General features: G+C 45.4%; 1 protein-coding gene across 1 annotated transcript; it reads right to left on the bottom strand.

Moving 5' to 3' along the window:
- Window positions 1-597: 597 nt before the first annotated feature.
- On the bottom strand, window positions 598-20,578 carry ephb3a (eph receptor B3a). Its single transcript, XM_026998355.2, has 16 exons — window positions 20,148-20,578; window positions 17,146-17,210; window positions 15,845-16,129; window positions 15,165-15,552; window positions 13,226-13,381; window positions 11,685-12,020; window positions 11,222-11,346; window positions 10,726-10,882; window positions 10,311-10,419; window positions 9,111-9,163; window positions 8,879-9,001; window positions 7,944-8,191; window positions 5,892-6,110; window positions 4,632-4,781; window positions 3,960-4,153; window positions 598-2,503 (listed from the first exon to the last, which is right to left on the bottom strand). Exons 1-16 carry the CDS (start codon window positions 20,209-20,211, stop codon window positions 2,398-2,400), a joined length of 2,778 nt encoding a protein of 925 aa, XP_026854156.2. The 5' UTR covers window positions 20,212-20,578; the 3' UTR covers window positions 598-2,397.
- Window positions 20,579-20,849: the final 271 nt, after the last annotated feature.

Below are 20,849 nucleotides of genomic sequence, written 5' to 3'. Positions count from 1 at the left end.
AACGTAAAACACAATTTATTTTATCTGAACAACACTGGTGAGTCTAAGTGGGTTTTACAATAGAGGAAAAGCTATGATAACAGACAGTGTAAATAATTTGTTCCCTGTGTAGTCCTTTCCCTTTGTCGGAAGCAGTACTCGGCTGCTGGATATCTGCAGAATGATGGACATGTCTGCTCCGTCTAATTGGAATCGCAAGTTGTGGAGCGGACAGAGGAAAAACGTGTCTTGACAGTCAAGAGAATGCTTGCAGGAGAATGCTGGTTATAATGTGTTGGAGGAACCCTCAGCCATACCCATCCTTCCATTGTCACACACATGCCTGTATACACACACACACACACACACACACACACACACACACACACAAATATTCTCTCACTATATTCACTCACTATCCCCCGCAGTCTTTAATGAGGAGTCTCACTTTGTGATTATTACAGCACATTCGGACAGGGCGCTTTCTCTCCCTTTCCCCCTCTCTCTCCCTTTTCTTCCTCTCACTCCCTCTCTCTCTCTTCACCTCCTTCCTTGCTTCTTCTTCTCCCCTCTCTCTCTACCCCAGCTCCCCCCCCCCCCCCCCCCCAGCTCCGGCGCTCTCGCTCACTGCACTGATGAGGCTATAAGATTGTAGGCCTGGCAAGCTCTCGGTAAATTGCTGTGGTAGTTGAAAAAGCCTGGTGCGAGCGTGCTGCGGGTGAGTCTGCCGCTGAGATGTTCGCGTGGTCCGGCCCCAGCAGCTGCCGTAATTGGGGAGATCAAACGCGCCTCCGTGTGCCAGGAGCGAGAGCCTGGGTCCCCAGAGACATCTGACTAGGGAAATCAGCCAGATGCACAGGAGATGGAGACTCTCTGATCACACAGACAAACTGCTGCCAAAGTCCACACATATACATCCAAATGCCTAAGAGAACCCAGAGCATTGTAGACTATGACATGCAAAGCAGACAGACACACAAATGGACCAGCATGCATGAGTAGTGGGCGTGTCGTGGATGATGAAGGTTTTAGTGCAATGGTCAGCTTAACCACTTGCGCGGGCCTTATTTCCTCTCTTATTTGTATTTATTTACACAACTATGCATATTTATTTACACAATTATGCATGTTCGTAACAGAGTGAAATAATTGGATTATTCATTAAACGACAGGTTTCAACAGTCAACGCATTGCCTCTCTTCACTGGTACGGTCAATCACAGAGCTCTGAAACTAGCATGCATATGAATCTGTTCCTGTGCATCCTCATGCACTCCCACTCCACAAAGTCCTCTCCAGTTACAGTTAACAGTGATTCCACGATTGCGGTTCATTGTCCAATCACAGTCCAGCAACTGTCACAATGAGATATTTGTAACACTGTAACATGGAAGACAGTACAACAGAGGTAAAATGAAACAGTGTCGTATTTATGCAGGAGTTGACTTTAGCTTGGTTAAAAAGGTCCCTGGGGCTTAATCCCTCAAAATGCTCCGGAGGGTAGCGATCCAGGGTTCATTCACTCTGTGGCTCTCTTGCCCCCTTTGGGGAAAAAACTCCTTTCTGAGCCTCTCCTCTCTACTTCTCCACCCATCCTTTCTTCAATATGAAGGAAAGATCAGAAGAGCAAGTCTCAATGGGTCAAGGGAAAAAACAAAACATGAGGCATCATCAAAAATGTCCTCAAGCCACCGTCAAACACCTACTTCTGTCTCACATTATTAATTCATGTCTTTTCTTAAATAGTACTCCGTTGTCTTATAATACTTCAGTCTGTGTCTTTGCCTGTACTGTCAGAAAGTAAGGCCAGCTGAGAAAAGGAAGGATTTAGTTAAAGCAATACTTCACCCCCCCAAAAAATGCTAAAGTTAGCAACAAATGAAAGAGCCAATTAGCATAACGCTAACTGTTCCCGATGAAGCTTCATTCATTGTTAGCCATGTTAGCATTTTTGGAACAAGAGCTCTTTAAAAGGCCGACGAGGTGGCCGTTAGAGAAACACATGCATGCATGCAAACTTAACCTGAGTAGAAGAAACATGGTTGTTATGGATTTGAGCTGCATAATGAATGTCCAGCGCAAACGTGAAAGCTGTGACAGGAAGAGGAAGCGGAGAAAAAATCTACTGCCTGAGGCACTGTCACAGAGAATTCCAAAAAAAACATGTCTGCTTTATAGGCCACACAATTCCCCCTTAGTATTTTATACACATCCTGTCTATCGTCTGAGAGTAGTCGCCCTTGAGGAAGTTCTCCTCAAGTTCTTCGGGTGGAGTTTGACATAAGATTTATGAAACACTGCACAAGCTTTCCAACGGCTGTCCGGTAACCTGGTCCTGCTGTCTCCTGTGGTGTTGCTGAGGATGGCCTTCAGTGGAGAGTTTGGCTCTGCAGGCTTCACAGGTGGTGTCCGTGGTTGGTCAGACTCGGATAGGGAGAGTTTGACTCATCTGCCTCATGTCCTGCACGCCACCTAAACTTTTGCTCTGATGCCCGGGTAGGGTTCCGCCAATACGATACAGGTCCCTAGAGAGTGTGAGATATAGATGAAGAAATTGAGAATGAGAAAGACGCAAAAAAGAGCAAGCAAGAGGGTGAAAGAGCAAGAGAGAAAGCAAGACATGGACAAACAGATTAAGGGAGGATGGAGAAAGAGAGTAGAGAGAAAGAGCAAGGGATGGAGAGAGAGTTAGAGGGAAAGTGCAAGGGGTAAAGAGAGCGAGGAAGAAGATAGATTCAGCACAAGTCACTGTCCAATGACTTCGCCATTTAGGAGCCATAAAAACAGCTAACTGAAGAACTGACGAGAGCAGTGAAAGGTATTTCAATCAATTTACACATGAAAGGAGTACTAAGTATGCACATGCTCAAATGAAATGGTACACACACACACACACACACACACACAGACACACACACACACACATCCCTAGCATATGCTTGCAGCCGCAGGCTCTGGAGATTGGACCACTGCATGGCACTGGATCACATCGAGCTGCTCTCGCATACAGATGCGAGCATAAATGAATCATAGGCAGGGCATCAGCATGCACCTCCATACAAGAGCGTCTCTCTTGTGCCCACGCATGCATGCACAGACACACATCACACACACACACATACACACACACATCATACGCACTGCCCCTCTCAGAGGCGCGCGCCCGGCCCTCATCACTTGCTGCATTAAAAAGCTCATTAGTAACCTGATTAAAGGCACCCTTCTCTCCATAGCTTCTCTTCCATCTGTATGGCACGCGTCCCTGCGTCAACCCATGATCAGCCCCACGTCACCCTCCCCAGTCCCTCTACATGCTCCTGCCCACCACAGGCACCATTGCCTGACTATGCTTGATCCTAAGACCGCAATGTTAAAATCAACCCCCACACCGCCTCTGAAACAGAGACCCCAAGATGCACGTCAACCATCTGTTTAGGAAGGCCTGCATGTGCCTGACTCTGGACTCCGCAGGTGGCTTTTATTTCTCGGCCCACGGCATAGTCAGAGATTGCTCGGGGGAGGTCAGCCCCCGTAACGTCAGGGATGATCTTGTACGGACCAAGCTTGGCCTGGGTATTCAGCTGGGTGGACAACAGTGCAAGGCCTGTGCAAGCTCTATTTTGGTGCAGTCATGCTCATTTTAACACTGCACATCTCAGACATACATGCTGTAAAGTAATCCAGATCTAGAGTGCTATGCTGCCAAAATCTTTGGTCAGCTGCCTATTCCGAGAAATTAAGTGGCCGAGTCTTTCTCTGCACTGTAATCATTTCCCATTTCTGCCTACATTTATTTGATGTTGACATTTTTTTTTATAGTAGGTCACTGTAAAGAACATGTTGGCCTTCAAACGAGAAACTAAATATAGAACTATTGCATAAAGGCTTAGTCACTATGCTTGCGGTCAGTCGGCCTGCTGTGGTCAGGAGAGGTGGTGGGGGAGGGGAGGCAGTGAGGCAAGGCTAAGCGCACGGGCTCACCCTGATTGTGCGGAGGTCAGCGGCTTCAGGCCGGCAGCGTTACGAAGAAGCTTGTCCAGCGTGCCGACAATCTGGGCGAAACGCGGCCGGGCATTCCGCTCCTTCATCCAGCATTCTAGCATCAGCTGGTGGAGCGAGGCCGGGCAGTCCATGGGCGGAGGTAGCCTATAGTCCTGTTCCACCGCGTTCATCACCTGCAGTGGGCCGGTGGGGTGGGGGGTGGGGAAGCAAAACGAGACCCAAATAAACAAAACAGACAAACCAAAGACAAAAACAGGTTGAGGCAGACATCTTTGGTGCCACTGCCTTCCTCGGTGAGCGCGAGGAGGGACGCTGCTGTGGAAAACGCCAGTCCCGCTAAAAGTGAGCGAAACCTAGTTAGCGTTATGTAAATGAGATCATGTTGGCTGGTCCTTGGGAGATTTCACTCACGTTAGCGTTTTTTGGCTGATGCGAGCGTGAGGGAGACAGCACTCACAGGCTTACAGCTCGTTTCACACTGCTTGCAGAGCGATAGTGATAGGCAAGCAGAAAGTCGGAATGTATATTCCGCGTTTGTAAGAACTAAAGAGTGACAAAACTCTGGTACTTGTTCCATCGATTTGTACAAACTGAAATAAAACAAGTAAAAGTGTGCTACTGGTTTGATGCTTGTGGTAGGAGCCTTCTTACGTCCTGGTTGCTCATATCCCAGTAGGGTCGCTCTCCGAATGACATCACCTCCCACATAACGATACCATAGCTCCACACATCGCTGGCAGAGGTGAACTTGCGGAAGGTGATAGCCTCGGGGGCGGTCCAGCGGATCGGGATTTTGCCACCCTGCGAGATGGAGATGGGAGAGAGAGATATACATACGCCCACGCACCACATAAGACGCCTGAGTTTGAGACGCCAACTTCAAACCCACCAGTGGTCCATAGTTGCCTAATTAGAGCTGAGTCTCAACACTTTCTCATGGGTTTCCCTCCTTTAGGCTTTTTCAGTGTGATCATTGATTTGTGCTAAGGACACACAAGCAACAGCAAAATGGCTCTTGCTGTCTCCGGATTGAAGCAGCTATGTCCGGAAGAGCAAGGACAAAGCAGCTAATCAAAACACATGCTAATACCAAAAAATGCCATTCTATCTTTATCTAAATGGCTCCATCGTTCCCATAGTTTATGAGCTCGAAACACTCCTTTTGTGTGCCGATTCTGAACTACTTAAAGATGGCCAAGTAACGAAAGCAGCACATTCAGTCCTCCAGTATCACAATTTAATGCCAGAGCATAAAATGCACTATGCTAACCATGAAATGCCAACATCTGTACAGTGCTCAATTTACAAGCTACTGCTAAAGGTCTGAGCTGAATTTTTTTTCTCCACACAAACTGAGATGTTTCCAAGAGCATGTAATTGACACTTTCTAATTCTAAATTGTATGGCAGCTGAGGCTGATAACAGATTATCTCCATATGAAACAGCCATAAACCCATTTGGAAAAGATCTAAAAAAATCACTTGCAAATGACACATTTAAATCTGTTTTTTAATCTGTTTTTTATTTTAATTATCTCACGATATTGGCAGGTAATTTTAAGCATTTATCTTGAAATAAGAAAACCATCTGCCAATATAGTGAGAATTTTACCTAATAAAATTACTTAAAACAAGTAATAAAACACATAGCAATAAGTTCAATAATCCTGTAATCTTCTTACAACAGTCTCAAAATTAGAAATATTATATATTTACACTAGACCTAAGATCTTTTCACTAAGATAAGATTTTTTTCCACAGTGGAGCTTGATAACAGATTTCTTTACTCTAATAAGGATTTTACAGACCATTTAAATATGGGTATGAATGGCAGGGTAGCATTTTGCAGGTATATTTCCAAGTAATTTCCAATTAAAACATCCACTCTGGATCTTACAAACTGGAACCATACCAGTGAGCTGGTGTAGGTGGGGTCAGACGACGAACTGTCATCGAGGAAACGGGACAAGCCAAAGTCAGACACTTTGCACACCAGGTTGCTGTTGACCAGGACGTTGCGGGCGGCCAGGTCGCGGTGCACGTAGTTCATGTCTGACAGGTACTTCATGCCAGCAGCGACACCTCGCAGCATTCCAACAAGTTGAGTAACCGTGAACCTGCCGTCGTTCAGCTGCAGTGGGAGAGACGAACGTGTGAGCGCCGTTTACAGGTGCACGACACAACACCATTCCCGGGCTAATCGGGTTAATTGCCGTGACGGTTCCATTTGACTGTCTTTGCTGCAATGAGTAATCCACCCTGAGATAACAGAACTGGCGATGCTGTGATGGGCAAACTTGCTCATCTCCCTGGTAGCTAATCTCCTAGTAGGATTCCTTCTGCCTGTTAATTCTTGCATGCATAATATAGAACATCCTTTTCATGGGGCACTGAAATTGTTCTTTTTTCTCGAAAACACAATGCCATATTTAAGAGGAATATGTCCTCTCTACCATGCTAAGTTCTAAATGCTAGTAAAACGCAGGTCTCAGAGACCTACTTCTCAATCTCCTGCCTCTCCAAATACCACATGACTCACGCTGAGCCTCGGAGCAGGAAGAACGTAATCACATCATTAAGCACTTGCGTGTGCTCCCATTGCGGTAGGGAAAGATTTGGTTACAAGGTTCTAGAAATTGTTCTTCCTCCTATGTTCAAGATGATTCTTGTCAAAGCTTGTGTTGGTGAGCAAGTGTAGATATGTGCTATGAGATGACGGGAGCAAGGGGGAAAGAGAGGTGAAGGCCTCACTGTCTTTAGTGAATAAGAATAGCTTAAAGAAGAATCGCTGAAGCATAGGGCTCCAGAAGATGCAGGTTCATTTAAGAGCAGCGCTGTTCTGTGGAGTCTTTTCTGACATGACCGCCATCTTCAGAGAGATGCCGGAGGCATGAGAAGGTTGTAGGTGACTCGAGGTTATTTCTGAAAAGAAATCCCAGGTGCCTTGTCTCACATGGGCATTTGCAAGCTTTTCTGTCGTCATGGAGAAATCAGAGGGCTTCGTAGCTAGATTCCCGCTCCAACCCGCTTAGTCAAAACTGCGGCCATTAGAGTTGGGCAATGTCTACCTAACAGGCATGTGAAGATTTCTACAGGGAACCACTATGTACAGGGGAATAAGCAGCAGTCTTTCAAAAGCTAGTACAAATTCTTATATATGTTCTTTTACACTTTCTCCAATGACTATTCAATTAATTACCTTTGTACATTAATTACTATTAATTGAACATGAAAAACCATATGTGTGACATTTTTTTAAAAATGTCCTCTTTTTAAAATAAAGGGTTCACTAAAGTAGTTCTTCCATTTAGTCAGCAATATATTTAAATGTAAATGTATGCTCACACAAAAGAACCATTTATCCCCACTATCATGAATTTATTTTGGTCTTGAGATATATATTCTACAAAATAAACACAATAATATAAAGCATTATTCTAAGTATTATTTTTAAATGTCTACATGAATGAAGTAAGGTAAGTTTAATAAACCATGTCTGAACATTGTGACGTCTATCAACAATTGATGATGGACAATGGCATCATCATTGGCCCAATCCAATTAGATGTTCATGAAGTTAAAATCAGGGTACAGGACCTGGCTCATTTATCATGGTCTCTCAGAAGATCAGGCCACTATGCCCCAGAAACTCTAACATTGACAACTGCTGTAGAAAAACTTGCCTTTCACTTTTATGGTATTCAGCTGATGCTTTTATCCAAAGCAACTTACAATTATGACTGAGTACAACTTGAGCATTTGAGAGTTAAGGGCCTTGCTCAGGTGCCCAACAGCGGCAACTTGGCAGTGGTGGGGCTTGTACCAGCAACCTTCTAATTACAAGTCTTAATCTTAACCACTGAGCTACCACTACCATTGAGTAACTGCTCACGCCTTAACTTAACACCATTTTATGATGCTCTCGGAGGGCAATGCTTTTGGAAGGCCCACAGCCCCAACTCACCCTGAGGAAGGAATCCAGAGCACCGTTCTCCATGAACTCAGTGACGATCAGCACTGGACAGCTCCTGGTCAACACCCCTTCCAGGCGAATGACATTGGGGTGGTCGAACTGGCCCATGATGCTGGCCTCTGCCAGGAAGTCCCGCCGCTGCCGCTCTGTGTAGCCCGCCTTCAGAGTCTTGATGGCCACGGCCATCTCCTTCCTGCCAGGCTGCTTCAGTCTGCCACGACACACCTCCCCAAACTCTCCTAGAGGAGGGGCAAAGACAGAAAGGGAAGGGAGCATGGGGGTAGGGAGTGGGGGTCAGAGGAATATGGATCTGAGCCAAGGTGCCAAAAACTCACTCATGGTGAGAGGGACATGCTCTGTAGCAGTGGAGATATTCTAAAAAGAAAGAAAGAAAGAAAGGGGCGAGGGAGGTACGGATGGAGAGAGAGGACAAGAAAGAGTCCGTGGTGTTCCGAGGGGAGAGCAGTTTGAAGGTAATGAGGAACTTGTGTCCAAATGTGTGAGGAAATGAGAGAAGAGGAGATGGAGCAATAAAATGAGATGAAAGGAAAAAATAGACCAGCACAGACATAAAGAAAGAGATGAAGATGAAACATGCAAGCTGCATGCAGTCATTTGGTTAAAGTACAAGCTGACTGCTCCACCTGTCCCTTGACAGTTCTACATCTTAAATATGGTAATGTGTTACTGCTTTGTACACATGGAAGACCTCTGAAAGCCCTAGACAGCCATTTGATGTTTCTCTTTCTCTGCTTGGAATGCTGAATGATTACTTAAAAAAAATGTTAGCTATCATGGTTTGTTCTGATTAGATGTTAGCTTTTTTCTGATGGACCGATCTGTTGAAATGGGCAGGTGGTATGTGTCTGTGTTTGTGGCTTGGGTTGGCCTAAAGCACTCTTTCTGCCATGAAATGCCTTGTTTACCTGCTCCAATGACTTCCTCTATCTTCACACAGGAGATGTCGATCTCGCGGGCAAACTCATGGACAGCCTCATTGGGGTCCTCGTAAGTGAATGGGTCGATGTACACTTTCACACCTGGAGACACTGCAAGTCAAAGCAATGGCTTAATGCAATGAATCCCCCTCAGAACACAGAGATATGGTTTCTGTAATCTAGGGTGCTTTTCCTACCATCTGTGGGAGAGGAAACTCACCGTACTGCTGGAGTTTCTCAGTGTACTCCAGCTCAGAGCCAGTACGTTGCCTCCTGAAAGCCCAGAACACACACACACACACACACACACACACACACACACACACACACACACACACACACACACACACACTCACAGCATGAGCATGTTCAACGATCCCTCCCCACAAGTGTGCCTTACTCTGGCCTCTGTGGAACTGCACTAACTTCACACTGGACACCACATTCTGGACCACAGCAGTGGACGCAGGGGATTGGCTGTGGAGGCCACTTCGTGTTCTCTCCAGACACAGTGGCATCACCGCACAAGGGCAGGTCCGTAAGGTTCCGTAGCACAAGCTGGGTGTTGTCTCATTACAGGCCCAGCACTCTAAGCGAACGGGGCTTAGCAGAATAAGTGGGCTAGGTTCGGTCCGTGTTGATGCTTGTGTCATTAGGTAAAAGGTGTTGAATAGTGTCTTTAGTGCTGGAGTCATCTCATTAGGCCTTTGCTTCGGTGGGTTCACAGAAGCAGGACTTTGGAAGGCTCCTGGGAGCAGAAGGGGCCTATTGGAATGCACTGTCCCCAGGACCCCCTTTGTCTCTTGACCCGAGCTAACAATGACGCCTGTTGCTAATTAGCATCTCATCTCCAATTTAAATGGATGGCAGGGGAGAACGATGCCTCTCGCCCACGCACACAGAGGGCCGCTCAAATACACATTCGCACGCACACAGACACACACACACACACACAAGGGTAGTGAATGCATGAATGAGAAAGAAGAAAAGGGGCCACAGTGAGGAGGGGAGGATCGGGCATGATATGGAAGGCCTGGACAGGAAGACTAGCTAACACAGACACGATGTCAGTGTGGATTCTTTGCTGTATGTGGAGGAGTCCGAGCCTGCACTGAAACCTGTGACATCTAAAGGCAAGCTTTTCTTTTCTCTTCTCTGCTACCACAAGCTGAAGAGCAACATAATGTCAAAACACCTCTGCAAAACAGAAAACGCTGGATACTTTTAAAAAAATTTGTCAGTGTTCCTCCTGAGTCTCTTTTAAGGCAAGAGCAGTCAAAAGTGCACTGAATTTCAAGTGAGTTCCAAGGAACAAGCCATTAAAATACCAACATGCTAAAGAACAGTGACGAATGTGAGTAGTAAGGCCCCATTAGCGTAATGTAATGCACACTGAGAAGATTCGGTATCTCGCTCTCACCTCAGGCAAACCACAGCAATGACCACCATGGCGATGATGACCACGAAGCCAGCTGAAGCCGAGCCAATGATGAGGGGCAGCTGGTCCTGCACTGACCGCTCTGGATCATCTGATGTACCACACGGCCAATCAAAAGTCATTACATATGAGCTCAGTATTCTCCAACAGAAGCATGACCACACCGAAAGCCACAGAATACAATGAGATTCATTTAATCATCCAGCAAAAAAAGGTCAGTCAAAAAAAAAAGTTACTAAACAAAGAACACGCAGCAATAATGATAACTTTGAATACTTATGAGATAATTATGACTAGACTATAGAGAAGACACATTTGCACTCGCAATAATTTGCAGCATAAGATGGTTCATGCAGCTAGGTAACTGAGAACTGGTTAATGAAAAGTAGGTGTGTACCATGCAGATTTGTGCTGAAGTCCACCGGGCTGCTGTACAAGCCGTATCCTGCCACCGTGCGGGCTCGTACCTGGACAACATACACCGTGCCACTCTTCAGGCCCTCCACGCGGGCAGAACTGGTCTGGGCGGTGACCGTGTGAGAGAAAGATTCTCCCTGAGACATACATGCACATACACTGTGAAAAATCACATCAGCCAATGAAACATGTTTTGAGAGTAAATGAAGGATAGCATGGCAATCACGACTTTGATTTAAACTACTGGAGAATTGGTAAGTAAAAAGGTATCAATAAAACTAAAACAACAAAAATAACAACCAAAGTGACTCGAACTAGGCTACCCTGCACCAGGCTTATGTTTTAGCCTTTTTCAGGTTTAAACTGTGACTGAGGGCCATCTGTTCCTGTCATTGTCCTGTGCTTGAAAGGAACTGAAGCCATTTTAAGGTGAGGCCTAATAAACCTATGCTGGCAGTTCATGTGCCATTTCTTACCTGCCCCTGGTACTTGATCTCATAATCCAGAATGACCCCATTTGGCCGGTCTGGGGGTAACCAGGAGAGACTCAGGGTGCTGGCTGTGGCCCGCATAAGGTGCACTGTGGGAATGGCTGAGGGAGCTATAGGAGAGGGGGGAGAGATTGAGATTGAGAGGAAATGCCTATTCAATAACACTTGCTTAAACATTTTTCTTTCTTATCCATCCTGAGCATTTTAGGTCAAGCCTTCAACAGTAGAAGTTTTCAATTCATATCATCTTATCATCATCATCTTAGAAAAAGCATTTTAGAGCACAAAAAAAAAAAATTGTACTGGATTAAAAAAAAAGAAAAGAAAAAAAAAAAGAGTTTTATCAAAGAGGACTGCTAAGGCACTGCCAAGCACACAGAGAATAGTGACAAGAAAACATATAGCCAATCACAGCTAGGCATACTTCAAACCCCAGTCTGATCCTCACCCGCTTGGTTTGTGGTGATGTTGACAGTGGCGTAGTGAGGCGCTGCGGGGCTCTTGGCAGAGACGCCGTTGACGGCCTGGATCTCGAAGCTGTACCGCGTGTGTGCCTGCAGGTTCCTGACCGCCGCCCACCTCTCAGCCAGGCCCAGGCGCCGCGGCGACACCTCCACGTTGTCGTCACAGCGGGCGCAGGGCCCACCCCCATGTGAGCACTTCTTACACACCACATTGTAGACGACATCAGCCCGGCCGCCAGAGTCCCGCGGCTCAGCCCACTCCAAGGACACCGAGGTCTCATTCACGCTGGAGATGACATTCAGCGGGGCGGAAGGGATGGCTGCGAGAGTTTTAGCGCAGACCGTTACACTTTGTAACATCTATATAAACTTTGCAACACAGTGCTATGATGGTATGTAATTAAAGTCTGCTCTATTATGCGACAGCAGAGAATCACACTATGTAGTCTTATGTAGTGCAAGAGTACAGTATAATAGTACAATTCAATTCAGTGCCATTTCACTGTGCAACATAATGATATTACATTATGTACTACTATCCCAATGGACATTACATACTGTTACATTAAGCAGTAACATAGTATTACGTAATATCACTACACTACAAAACAATGGGCCTTTATACCATGTAACACAAGCCTTTTACCCTAACTCCATGACCCTATGCTACTTGGTTTGAATTCTATAATTTTACATATCTGGAGAATATCACAGGGATGAATCTTCTTGCATGCTGAATGTTTTTTTTTTCTCTCGTGTGATACACCATACTTTACAGCGGGTGCATACTCCGCAAACGGCCAGAGTGTGAAAACTCGTGCTGCCAACTGCCAGACTGTGCAGGATCAAATATAATCCCCCAAAGGGCCAGATAAAAGTGGGTGTTTATTCCAACTCATTTCAGCAGACCCCATCGATTCATTTAGTTAATCACCCGTGCATATTCATTGCGAAAGCGTCCGATTGGAGGCTCACTCTGGAGCATGGGATATAGTGTTGTTTGTCAGGTCGAATTTCAGACCTATGACTCTGGCTCAGTGAGTCATAATGCAAACTAATTAAAAGCAGAGGCTGCAGTTTGAAAGAACAAAATAAACCCCTGGTGAATTCTGAGCTTTAGGGCTGATTACTGAAAGGAAAATCATTTTCTGCAAACGATATTAAGCACATGGCCCTCTGTGAAACACATTCAAAACATGCCAGCTTTTCAGGGAAATACTGTAAATAAGCTAGTTTCTATTTAGTATGGTAATTGCACATGCAGAAGAGAGTTCATGCATGGAGTGCTCATTAAACCCATGTGCAAGTTTGTGTGACGCGTGATTAACCCTCAGGCTGAGCTGAACTGGAATGCACTTTGATAACAGCAATGAATATGACCTTTATCACTTTTTAAAAATTCCATGTCATCAAGCGACTTAAACGAGACAGAAAACACGGAAGACCTTGAACACATGTGGCCGGTTACAAAGCATCCTCATTGCTTTGATGGGAAATGAACTAGCGTAGAAACGGTGGCTCTTACTGGTGCAGGGCAAGTCAGGAGAGTCGCTGTCAGCCCGGTGGTAGCTGCTCTGGCATGGGCACACACTGGATGCTCGGGAGTTGGCATGACTGTTTGGAGGGCATGGCATGCAGAAGCTCTCACCCTGTTTAAACTTGAAGGAGCCAGCGGTGCATGCTGAACAGGACACACAAGGAGAAGGCTTGCTCAGGTCAGTTACACACACGCGCACACATGTGCAAATGTTTTATCCAGAGGACTGAAATCTGGCTATCCAAAATACACTGATGCTTCTCAGAAAACAGAGCCATAATTATCTCTATGACTTTATATGACTGATCATGTTAATGCATCCACAAAAATTATTACTGAAAATACAAGCAACTGCTGATGGAATGGGGCTGTTTTGAAAATGGCAAAGGGGAGCTGTTATTTTTCTGTTCTTTCCGGACACATGCCAGCAGTTCACCACACCCTACCTCCAAATCAAATATAATGTGAAAGCTATCATTCTCTAATGCCCAATCCATGTAGCACTGCTATACATACTGCAGGATCTGAATTATATGTCAGGTACAGAGGAGTGTCAGTATTCTTCTCATGATATATATTACTTTGCGAATGAAAGAGTCAGAGTAAGGATAATAAGAAAGTGGAAAATCTAAGCAAGTGGCCCCTTAACACGCACAGCATTTCACATTCAGATAGAGGGGGAGAGAGCGAGACAGGCAAAGCTTGGAAAATCAGGGAGGTTGGGGGACGGGTGGTGGGTTGGGGGGAACAGTAAGGGAGTAAGAGCGGGAGAGAGAAAGAAAGAGTGGGAGGGAGAAAAACAGGAGATAGGAGAGAGAGTGAGTGAGTGAGTGAGCAAGAGAGACACTGACAGCATGCCCAGCCTGACAGATAAATACTAACAGGCTTCCCTGCGTCCCTGGTGTGAGTGTTTGTGGTGTCCATCAGCTAGCGGATTACAGCCGGTGAGGTGATAAAGGAAATTAGCCCCCCTGCCTCTGCTTCTCCCTTACCAAGTGCTGGGACAGAAGCATGCTGGAACCCTGAGGGGAGTCATTTATCAGTTCTTTAAGGCGCGCTCTTAACCTTGAGCGACCATATGGAAACAAATGAAGTTCTTCAGCAGTCACACTCTCAGAGGAACTTGCGCTCTGCCTGCAGGTTCTCCACTGCCCGAGAGAAGGGCTGAGTTCACGACCACTCAGCCCTTATTAGCCAGAGTCTACCTCGCCTTCGTCTCACTCGCCCTCACTTCCTCTCCCTCCTTGACTCTCTTTGTCTTTGTTTGTTTGTTTGTCCCATTGAGTGCCCCCCTCTATCTTGCCCTGTGGATCTCTCCCACCAACCCCCTTCTCTCTGGCTCGCAGACTGTGCTTCCCCTCCTCTATTCTGCAGCACCATCCGTCTTCATGCTATCGTTCTGTTAGGACCCTATCAGACCTGTCAGCTTTTGGGCTCTTGCTGCTGCTAGCTGCTTTGTTCTCTGATGGTACTGCAGCACTCCACCCATTGCTGGCTGGATTTTCTCCCTACTTCAGAAAACCCAGGCCCCGTTTAGAGGAGAATACACTCCAGTCCGGGTGAATCCCTCACATTCTTTAGAACAGAAAGACCTTCTAGACACCCCCCCCCCCCCCCCGCTTTCTAATTCATAATGAAACCCCTTATGACTAACAACTTCACCATCAAAAAATTTTTTTTCAGTTTAATCTTTCTGAACTATAAGGAACCAGATAATATGCTGTCTGGGCTGAGAAGATACATAAAAGCCTCTTTCTGACCTTGGAATCATCACTTATATCATAAAAACACACTGTACCCACCAAAACAAGTTCACGAACTGCTTATGTCCTTGCTATCTCTTCTTTTCAGACTGCGACATCCGCTAGAAATCACTCAGAAGGTTTTGATGAAAAGCCGCTTTAGTCGGACAATAGCCTCCACTTACCCTGACACTGTGTGTCTTTCTTGGCTGGCTCAAAGCCTGGCATGCAGGTGCAGGATCCTACGGGAACCATCCACTCGCCATCACCATTGCAATACAGCTTCAGAGGGACAGACACCTCCACGGCGTTGGGGACACAGGCCCCAGCAGCAATCACCAGCGAGGTGGCTTCGGCACCCGTCGCTGTCTCGGGGAAGACAGCGAAGCTGGCAATGGTGGTGGAACACTTCTTGAAGAAGACTCTAGCAGAGATGAGGGACATGCATGCCCCGAGGTCCTGGAAGGCCAGGTAGAAGCCGGCTTTAGAGAGTGGGCCGAAGCTCCGCACTTTGGTGTTGACGATCCCCGATTCCAGCAGGGAGAAGCTCTCATCAGGGGCAATGGTGTCCACCTAAAGCAGGAGAACATCTTGTCTTACCAACACAGATTCAATACATGGCAGGAGCGGAAAATAATTTACTGTTTCTGAGTAGTGCAAGACTTGCCAGTGGGCATACCTCTAACCAAATCTTACACCACTTAAAAATACAGAGGACTACAGAAGAAACAGTAGATTACAAAGAGGAACAAAATAGTGCTTCTCTCTGTCATGCTACACAAGATCCAAAATAAAGTGTATGTCCAAGGCCCTTGCACAGGAGTCTGCAGAAAACCTCAAGTCCACTAAACTCAGCTGATCTAACCTTCACGTAGGGGTTCTCCCGCCAGGAAGGGCTGGTTGCGGTGGCTGTGTCTCCATCAGACTCATAGTAGAACAGATTGAAGGTCTCCTTGCAGGACCCAGGAATGTTAGGGATGCTGGCGCAGTCCCTTACGGAGAACTTGAGCTCCACGTAGACACGCAGCACACCACGCCGTGGGATGAAATCTGTCCGGAGCCAGTTGTTCTGGTTGGGCTCCAGTACGTTGCACACCTGGTACGTCCGAATGGGGTTCATGGAATCGTCATAGCCGCTGACCTCCTCCCACTGAAGGGAAGAAGATGCTGCGTTATGAGGGCAGACCATAGCCAGAATCAGGAAGTACACACAATGTCAATCAAGAAAGGACAGGCTGCAGAATCATCTAAGACTTGATAAGAACTTTAAAACTGTCGATTCGATTGCCAATTCTGACTGTCAATAATGTTACAAATTAGCTTGAAGTGCTCCAAATCTAGGTCATTGCTGATATACTAATCACCCTCATCCTATCAAGTATTTCCTCTACTTTATGTGAAACTTAATCTTCCCTCTTCAATCAAGCCCTTTGTGCAGTCTCTAGCCATGAGTATCAGAATCTCTATTCCTCTAGAAATTATTTTCTAGAGTCTGAGAATTAAGCTCTAGACCTCTTCATCCTTAATGAGATCTATAAGTTGTACCCAAGAATTCATTGAAGTCCTGGACCAGATGTGATTCTTGCACACAATGACCGAGTGAATTCCCTGTCAGCCATTTGGGTAAATATAATGCATTTTCCAAGGTGACATTTGGGTCTGAGAACCTCACACAACACAATTAAGAAGTAGAGCGGCGAGGGGGAAGCATGTGTTTATCTCGGGGTGCGCGGGAGCACATTACTTATTATGATGTATGGCTTTCGGCATGCCAGACATCGAGCGCCAGCCGGTAGAGGGGACCGGACTGCTTAAGATTGTTGCCATGGCAACCCATCGTTTCCATTGACTGATTTTGCATGCACATTCCAAAGACAAATCATACTACAGGAGTAGAGCAAGCTCTATCAAGCTTAAGGTCAAAATTTGTGGTGCTTAATTTCCTCACTGGTCATCCAGGTAACAAGTGCCACCACATTTTGGATACAGAAGAAAGAAAAAACATTTTTAGAAATGGAAGTTTCCTCAGGGAGAAATCCATTTATCAGAGCAGGCTATTTTCATTTATCTTTCTTTTTTCAGACAGACATGAGTGTAAAGTATGTGTAGAGGCCTTTAGACATATTTACAATCAGATAACACACACACACATACACATATACTTACCCCACTTTCTGGATAGGTAGTCCAGGCTAACTCGGTTGTGGCCCACTTGCTGTCCATAAGAGTCTCTGCAAACCAGAGATAATCAATAAAGACTCCAGGCAAACGCCAGCCATGCCCAACCACCATGCAACACCATTTTAACACAGATCTAAACTGCAGCCCTACCAAACCAAGCTCAATTGTCTATTAGCATTCGTTGCTCCATCTGCTGAACACCTAAATCAGTTTTCACATCGGCTGATAGATAAGTGCATCCCTCCTTTATCTATCAGCAACAGCAGCAGCCCGCAGCTCGCCTGTTGCGTTCCCTGAGGGTGCGCTGCGCGTACAGTAGCATTCAGCTCCTCCAGCATTCCCTGTTCTCTAAACACACTGCAATCAGCAGAGCAAAACTGCCAACGCTGGCCTACGTGGGGGCTGTATGTGTGCTAATGTTTTATTCACTTTGTGGAGTTGCTGTTGGATGAGGCCGAGTGTTCACTTCAAATTAAAGTGACACACACATCTCCAAGCATGGCCATGAAATATTCAGAGCAGAACGTCAACTTAGCCGATTAGGACTCTGGGAAATACAGTGCAGGCAGCAGACACTACTGTTCACTCATACACACACACACACACAAAAAAAACATATGCATGCACACACATGCATGTGCATGTACACACACACACACACAAAAAAAAAAAACCCCTCCACATATGCATGCACACACACACACAAACACACACTCCACATATGCATGCGCACACACACACACACACACACACACACACGTTTATGCATATCGTATAGGTCCTTTCTATCACTGTGGAAATTATAGAGTGAAAGAGAGGCATTGGGTGAATTTAAGGGCATCAGGCTATGTGAAATATTCATATAATTATAATTAGAGGGAAGTTGCTTTGATGCTTTGATCAGTTCCTTATGACTGTGCTTGCTCTTTGCTGCAGGCCCTTTGCAATTTGTGCATTAGCCTGGCCTGGAGTTTATGGTGTCACTGCCAGTTTTTTTCTTTCTGAAGCTGCATGCTGCATATACAGAAACACCCTTGAATAGCTAATTTTCTCCATTCAGTTTTAATGGTGTGAGCAGAAACAGAAAACAAGCATTCTTGAACACTGCTATATTACTTTACTTTCAATGTGAAATTAGATTAGCAATACAAATTAAAGAAAGGCAACAATAAACACATGGGTAATTTTTAGTTGATTTAAGTTGACTCTGGGGACCAAGAATGGAGTTTTGCACTTTTCCTCATGTCACAGGGTGGCTATGCCCACTTGATCTACACCGGATGTATAAGTGATGTACTCTGTTAGCAAACCTGTGTGAGAGCCTGGTCTCTGACACACACAAGCACACACACACACACACATACGCACACACATACGCACACACATACACGCATGCATGCGCACGCACGCACGCACACACACGCACATACACGCGCACACACACGCTCCAAGCATCGATTGAGCGCTGACACTGACACTGAAACTGATGACGAATCGAGCCAGCATGAACAGCGGTGAGCGGGTTTGAGGCTGTCCTGTGACCAGAGATTAGCAAGACGTGGCTAGACCATCGGATATTGCTGCCTATTCACGTATTCTCATCATAAACAAAACTGCAAGACACAAAAACCCGACTGTCTTGACCAAAAGACATAGGAATAAGGCACCTCCATTTTCACAGCCATTATCCAACGATTATGAAACTGATATTAGAAAAACACAGACAAAGTTCAATTGTTCTGAGACAGGAATGACTTCACAGTGACCTCAGCAGAGGTCGGTGAGGCACTGTCTGTAAGGCCTAGTGAGTTCAGTGTGATCTTACCGTCAGCAAACTGTGACGGCACCTTTACCAGAAGCCACAGTAGGCATCAACACTCAACACATTTTAGACGCCCACTGGGTTCTTGTAGGTATGATACTGCTTCACGCTGTAAAGTATACTGTGACCTGCTGTCCTTTCCTTTTCGTATTCTGATGGTCAACTGAGCAGATGTAGCCCCAGCTGCCAGTTAGCACGAGATCGTGCGTGGCGCACGCCTTGACGCGATGTCATTTTTAGCACGCGTGGGCTCACATTAACGGGCTCTGGAGGGTTGAGAGGTGTTACACCTGACCAACGGAGGGGGTTTTCTCTGCACAGTAAAGTACTGATAAGAACCTTTTAAAAGCTGTTTGGGGAAGGGTGGGGTAGGGGGCTGGTTAATTCTAAACTCACTGGAGAAAAAGCATTGTCTTACATATCAGCGTTACATACATGTGTAGATAAACGTCTCTCACATGCACGCACGCACGCACATACAAATTCTAACACCGATCATTAAAACGTCTTTTTGTTTTATATATGAACAAAAAGAATGTATCGGAGCAAAGGGCGGGTAGATAAGGAGGGATTATCACGTAACAACATGTTGTCACAGTATTGAATAGAGACGAGACTATGTAGTCTACAGTTTTTACATGTGTGAAAAAAAATGTATTTCAAAACATACCACCGGGACATAGATATTTAATAAAAGTAAAAGATGATCATCATTATTTCAAACGTATACCTTTATCAAATTGTAACATGAGGTGGCTTGTATATTTTATGGCAACATAAAAATGTACAATCTAGAGCGATATTCTCTGTAATCTATAAAGTATAACTGTTACAATAAGCACGTTTATTCTTGTAGGCTATCCGTCCATCATGCCAAAAATAACGACATTCCGACACAATGAAACAAGAATGGTCGCGTGAACTGAACAGGTTCATATAAAGATAAAAAACAACAAAAAACAAGTTTATTAGTTCTTATACGTGCATCTTATAGCAAATCATTCATTTAAATAAGTGCAACAATCGATGCACTTTAAGGAAACAGACTCGCGTTTGCACATTTTAAAGAACACAGACTAATAACGGGAACACACTATCCATGGCCATAAAGCGAATACAGAATTGCGAAACAGTCCAGCCCGTAACAAAGACCACTTTGACTTACCTTCAACAGCGGAGACCACAGGGACCAAAAGGCTGTATAAAAACAGCAAATAATCCATCGTCATGAACCTTGGGGTTGCAACATGAATAGCAGTTTGTGACTAACCCTGCAGGTCGAAATCTCAGCACACTTTAATAAAACCACAGTAACAAGACTTGGCTAACGATTGATTGTTCCGTGAAAATCTTTTTTAGCTCAAAGGCATATCCATTTCCCACTACACTCGAATCTCCCTTAATTTCAGTCAGAACCGTGAAAGCCAAGGAGTGCGTATCCGCGAAGCATCTCTCTTGTCACAACCGTCACTCATGTTGTTTGACGACCAGTTCTACGTGTACATCTTCGCCACAAAAGTAGCTGTTGCTTCTCTGCGACTACACGTAGGAGTGACAATTTACGAGATCGAGCGACGAATGGGGGAAATGCACAGAAGAAAAGGAGGGTGCAATCAGTGCCCCCCACCCCTCAACCTCACACGGTGTTCGGGGGCACACCCCTGCGGTAAACAATGCTGAGTCCACACTTACACCAAAGTAACCCAATGGAATGGCCAAAATACTCGGAATAAGTCATTCTTATTTATTTGATTTAAATTCTATTGTTCACCTTTTTTTTTTTTTGCTATAATAAGAACTCTGATATCTAGTTGAGCGTGAGTGTACAACAAAATAGTTGTCACACAGCGCCCCTTACAGTTATTTT

This window comes from Electrophorus electricus, chromosome 18, assembly GCF_013358815.1.
Source record: "Electrophorus electricus isolate fEleEle1 chromosome 18, fEleEle1.pri, whole genome shotgun sequence".
Taxonomy (NCBI): domain Eukaryota; kingdom Metazoa; phylum Chordata; class Actinopteri; order Gymnotiformes; family Gymnotidae; genus Electrophorus; species Electrophorus electricus.
The sequence above is the reverse complement of the archived record's forward strand: the minus strand, read 5'-3'. Positions and strand labels throughout refer to the sequence as shown.

Coding starts and splice junctions, on each gene's coding strand:
- ephb3a (XM_026998355.2), bottom strand. CDS start 20,211: ATGACGATGGATTATTTGCTGTTTTTATACAGCCTTTTGGTCCCTGTG. Junction 15,553..15,844: donor GGGAGAACCCCTACGTGAAG/GTTAGATCAGCT, acceptor CTCCTGCTTTAG/GTGGACACCATTGCCCCTGA. Junction 6,111..7,943: donor CTCTGGATTCCTTCCTCAGG/GTGAGTTGGGGC, acceptor CTCCCACTGCAG/CTGAACGACGGCAGGTTCAC.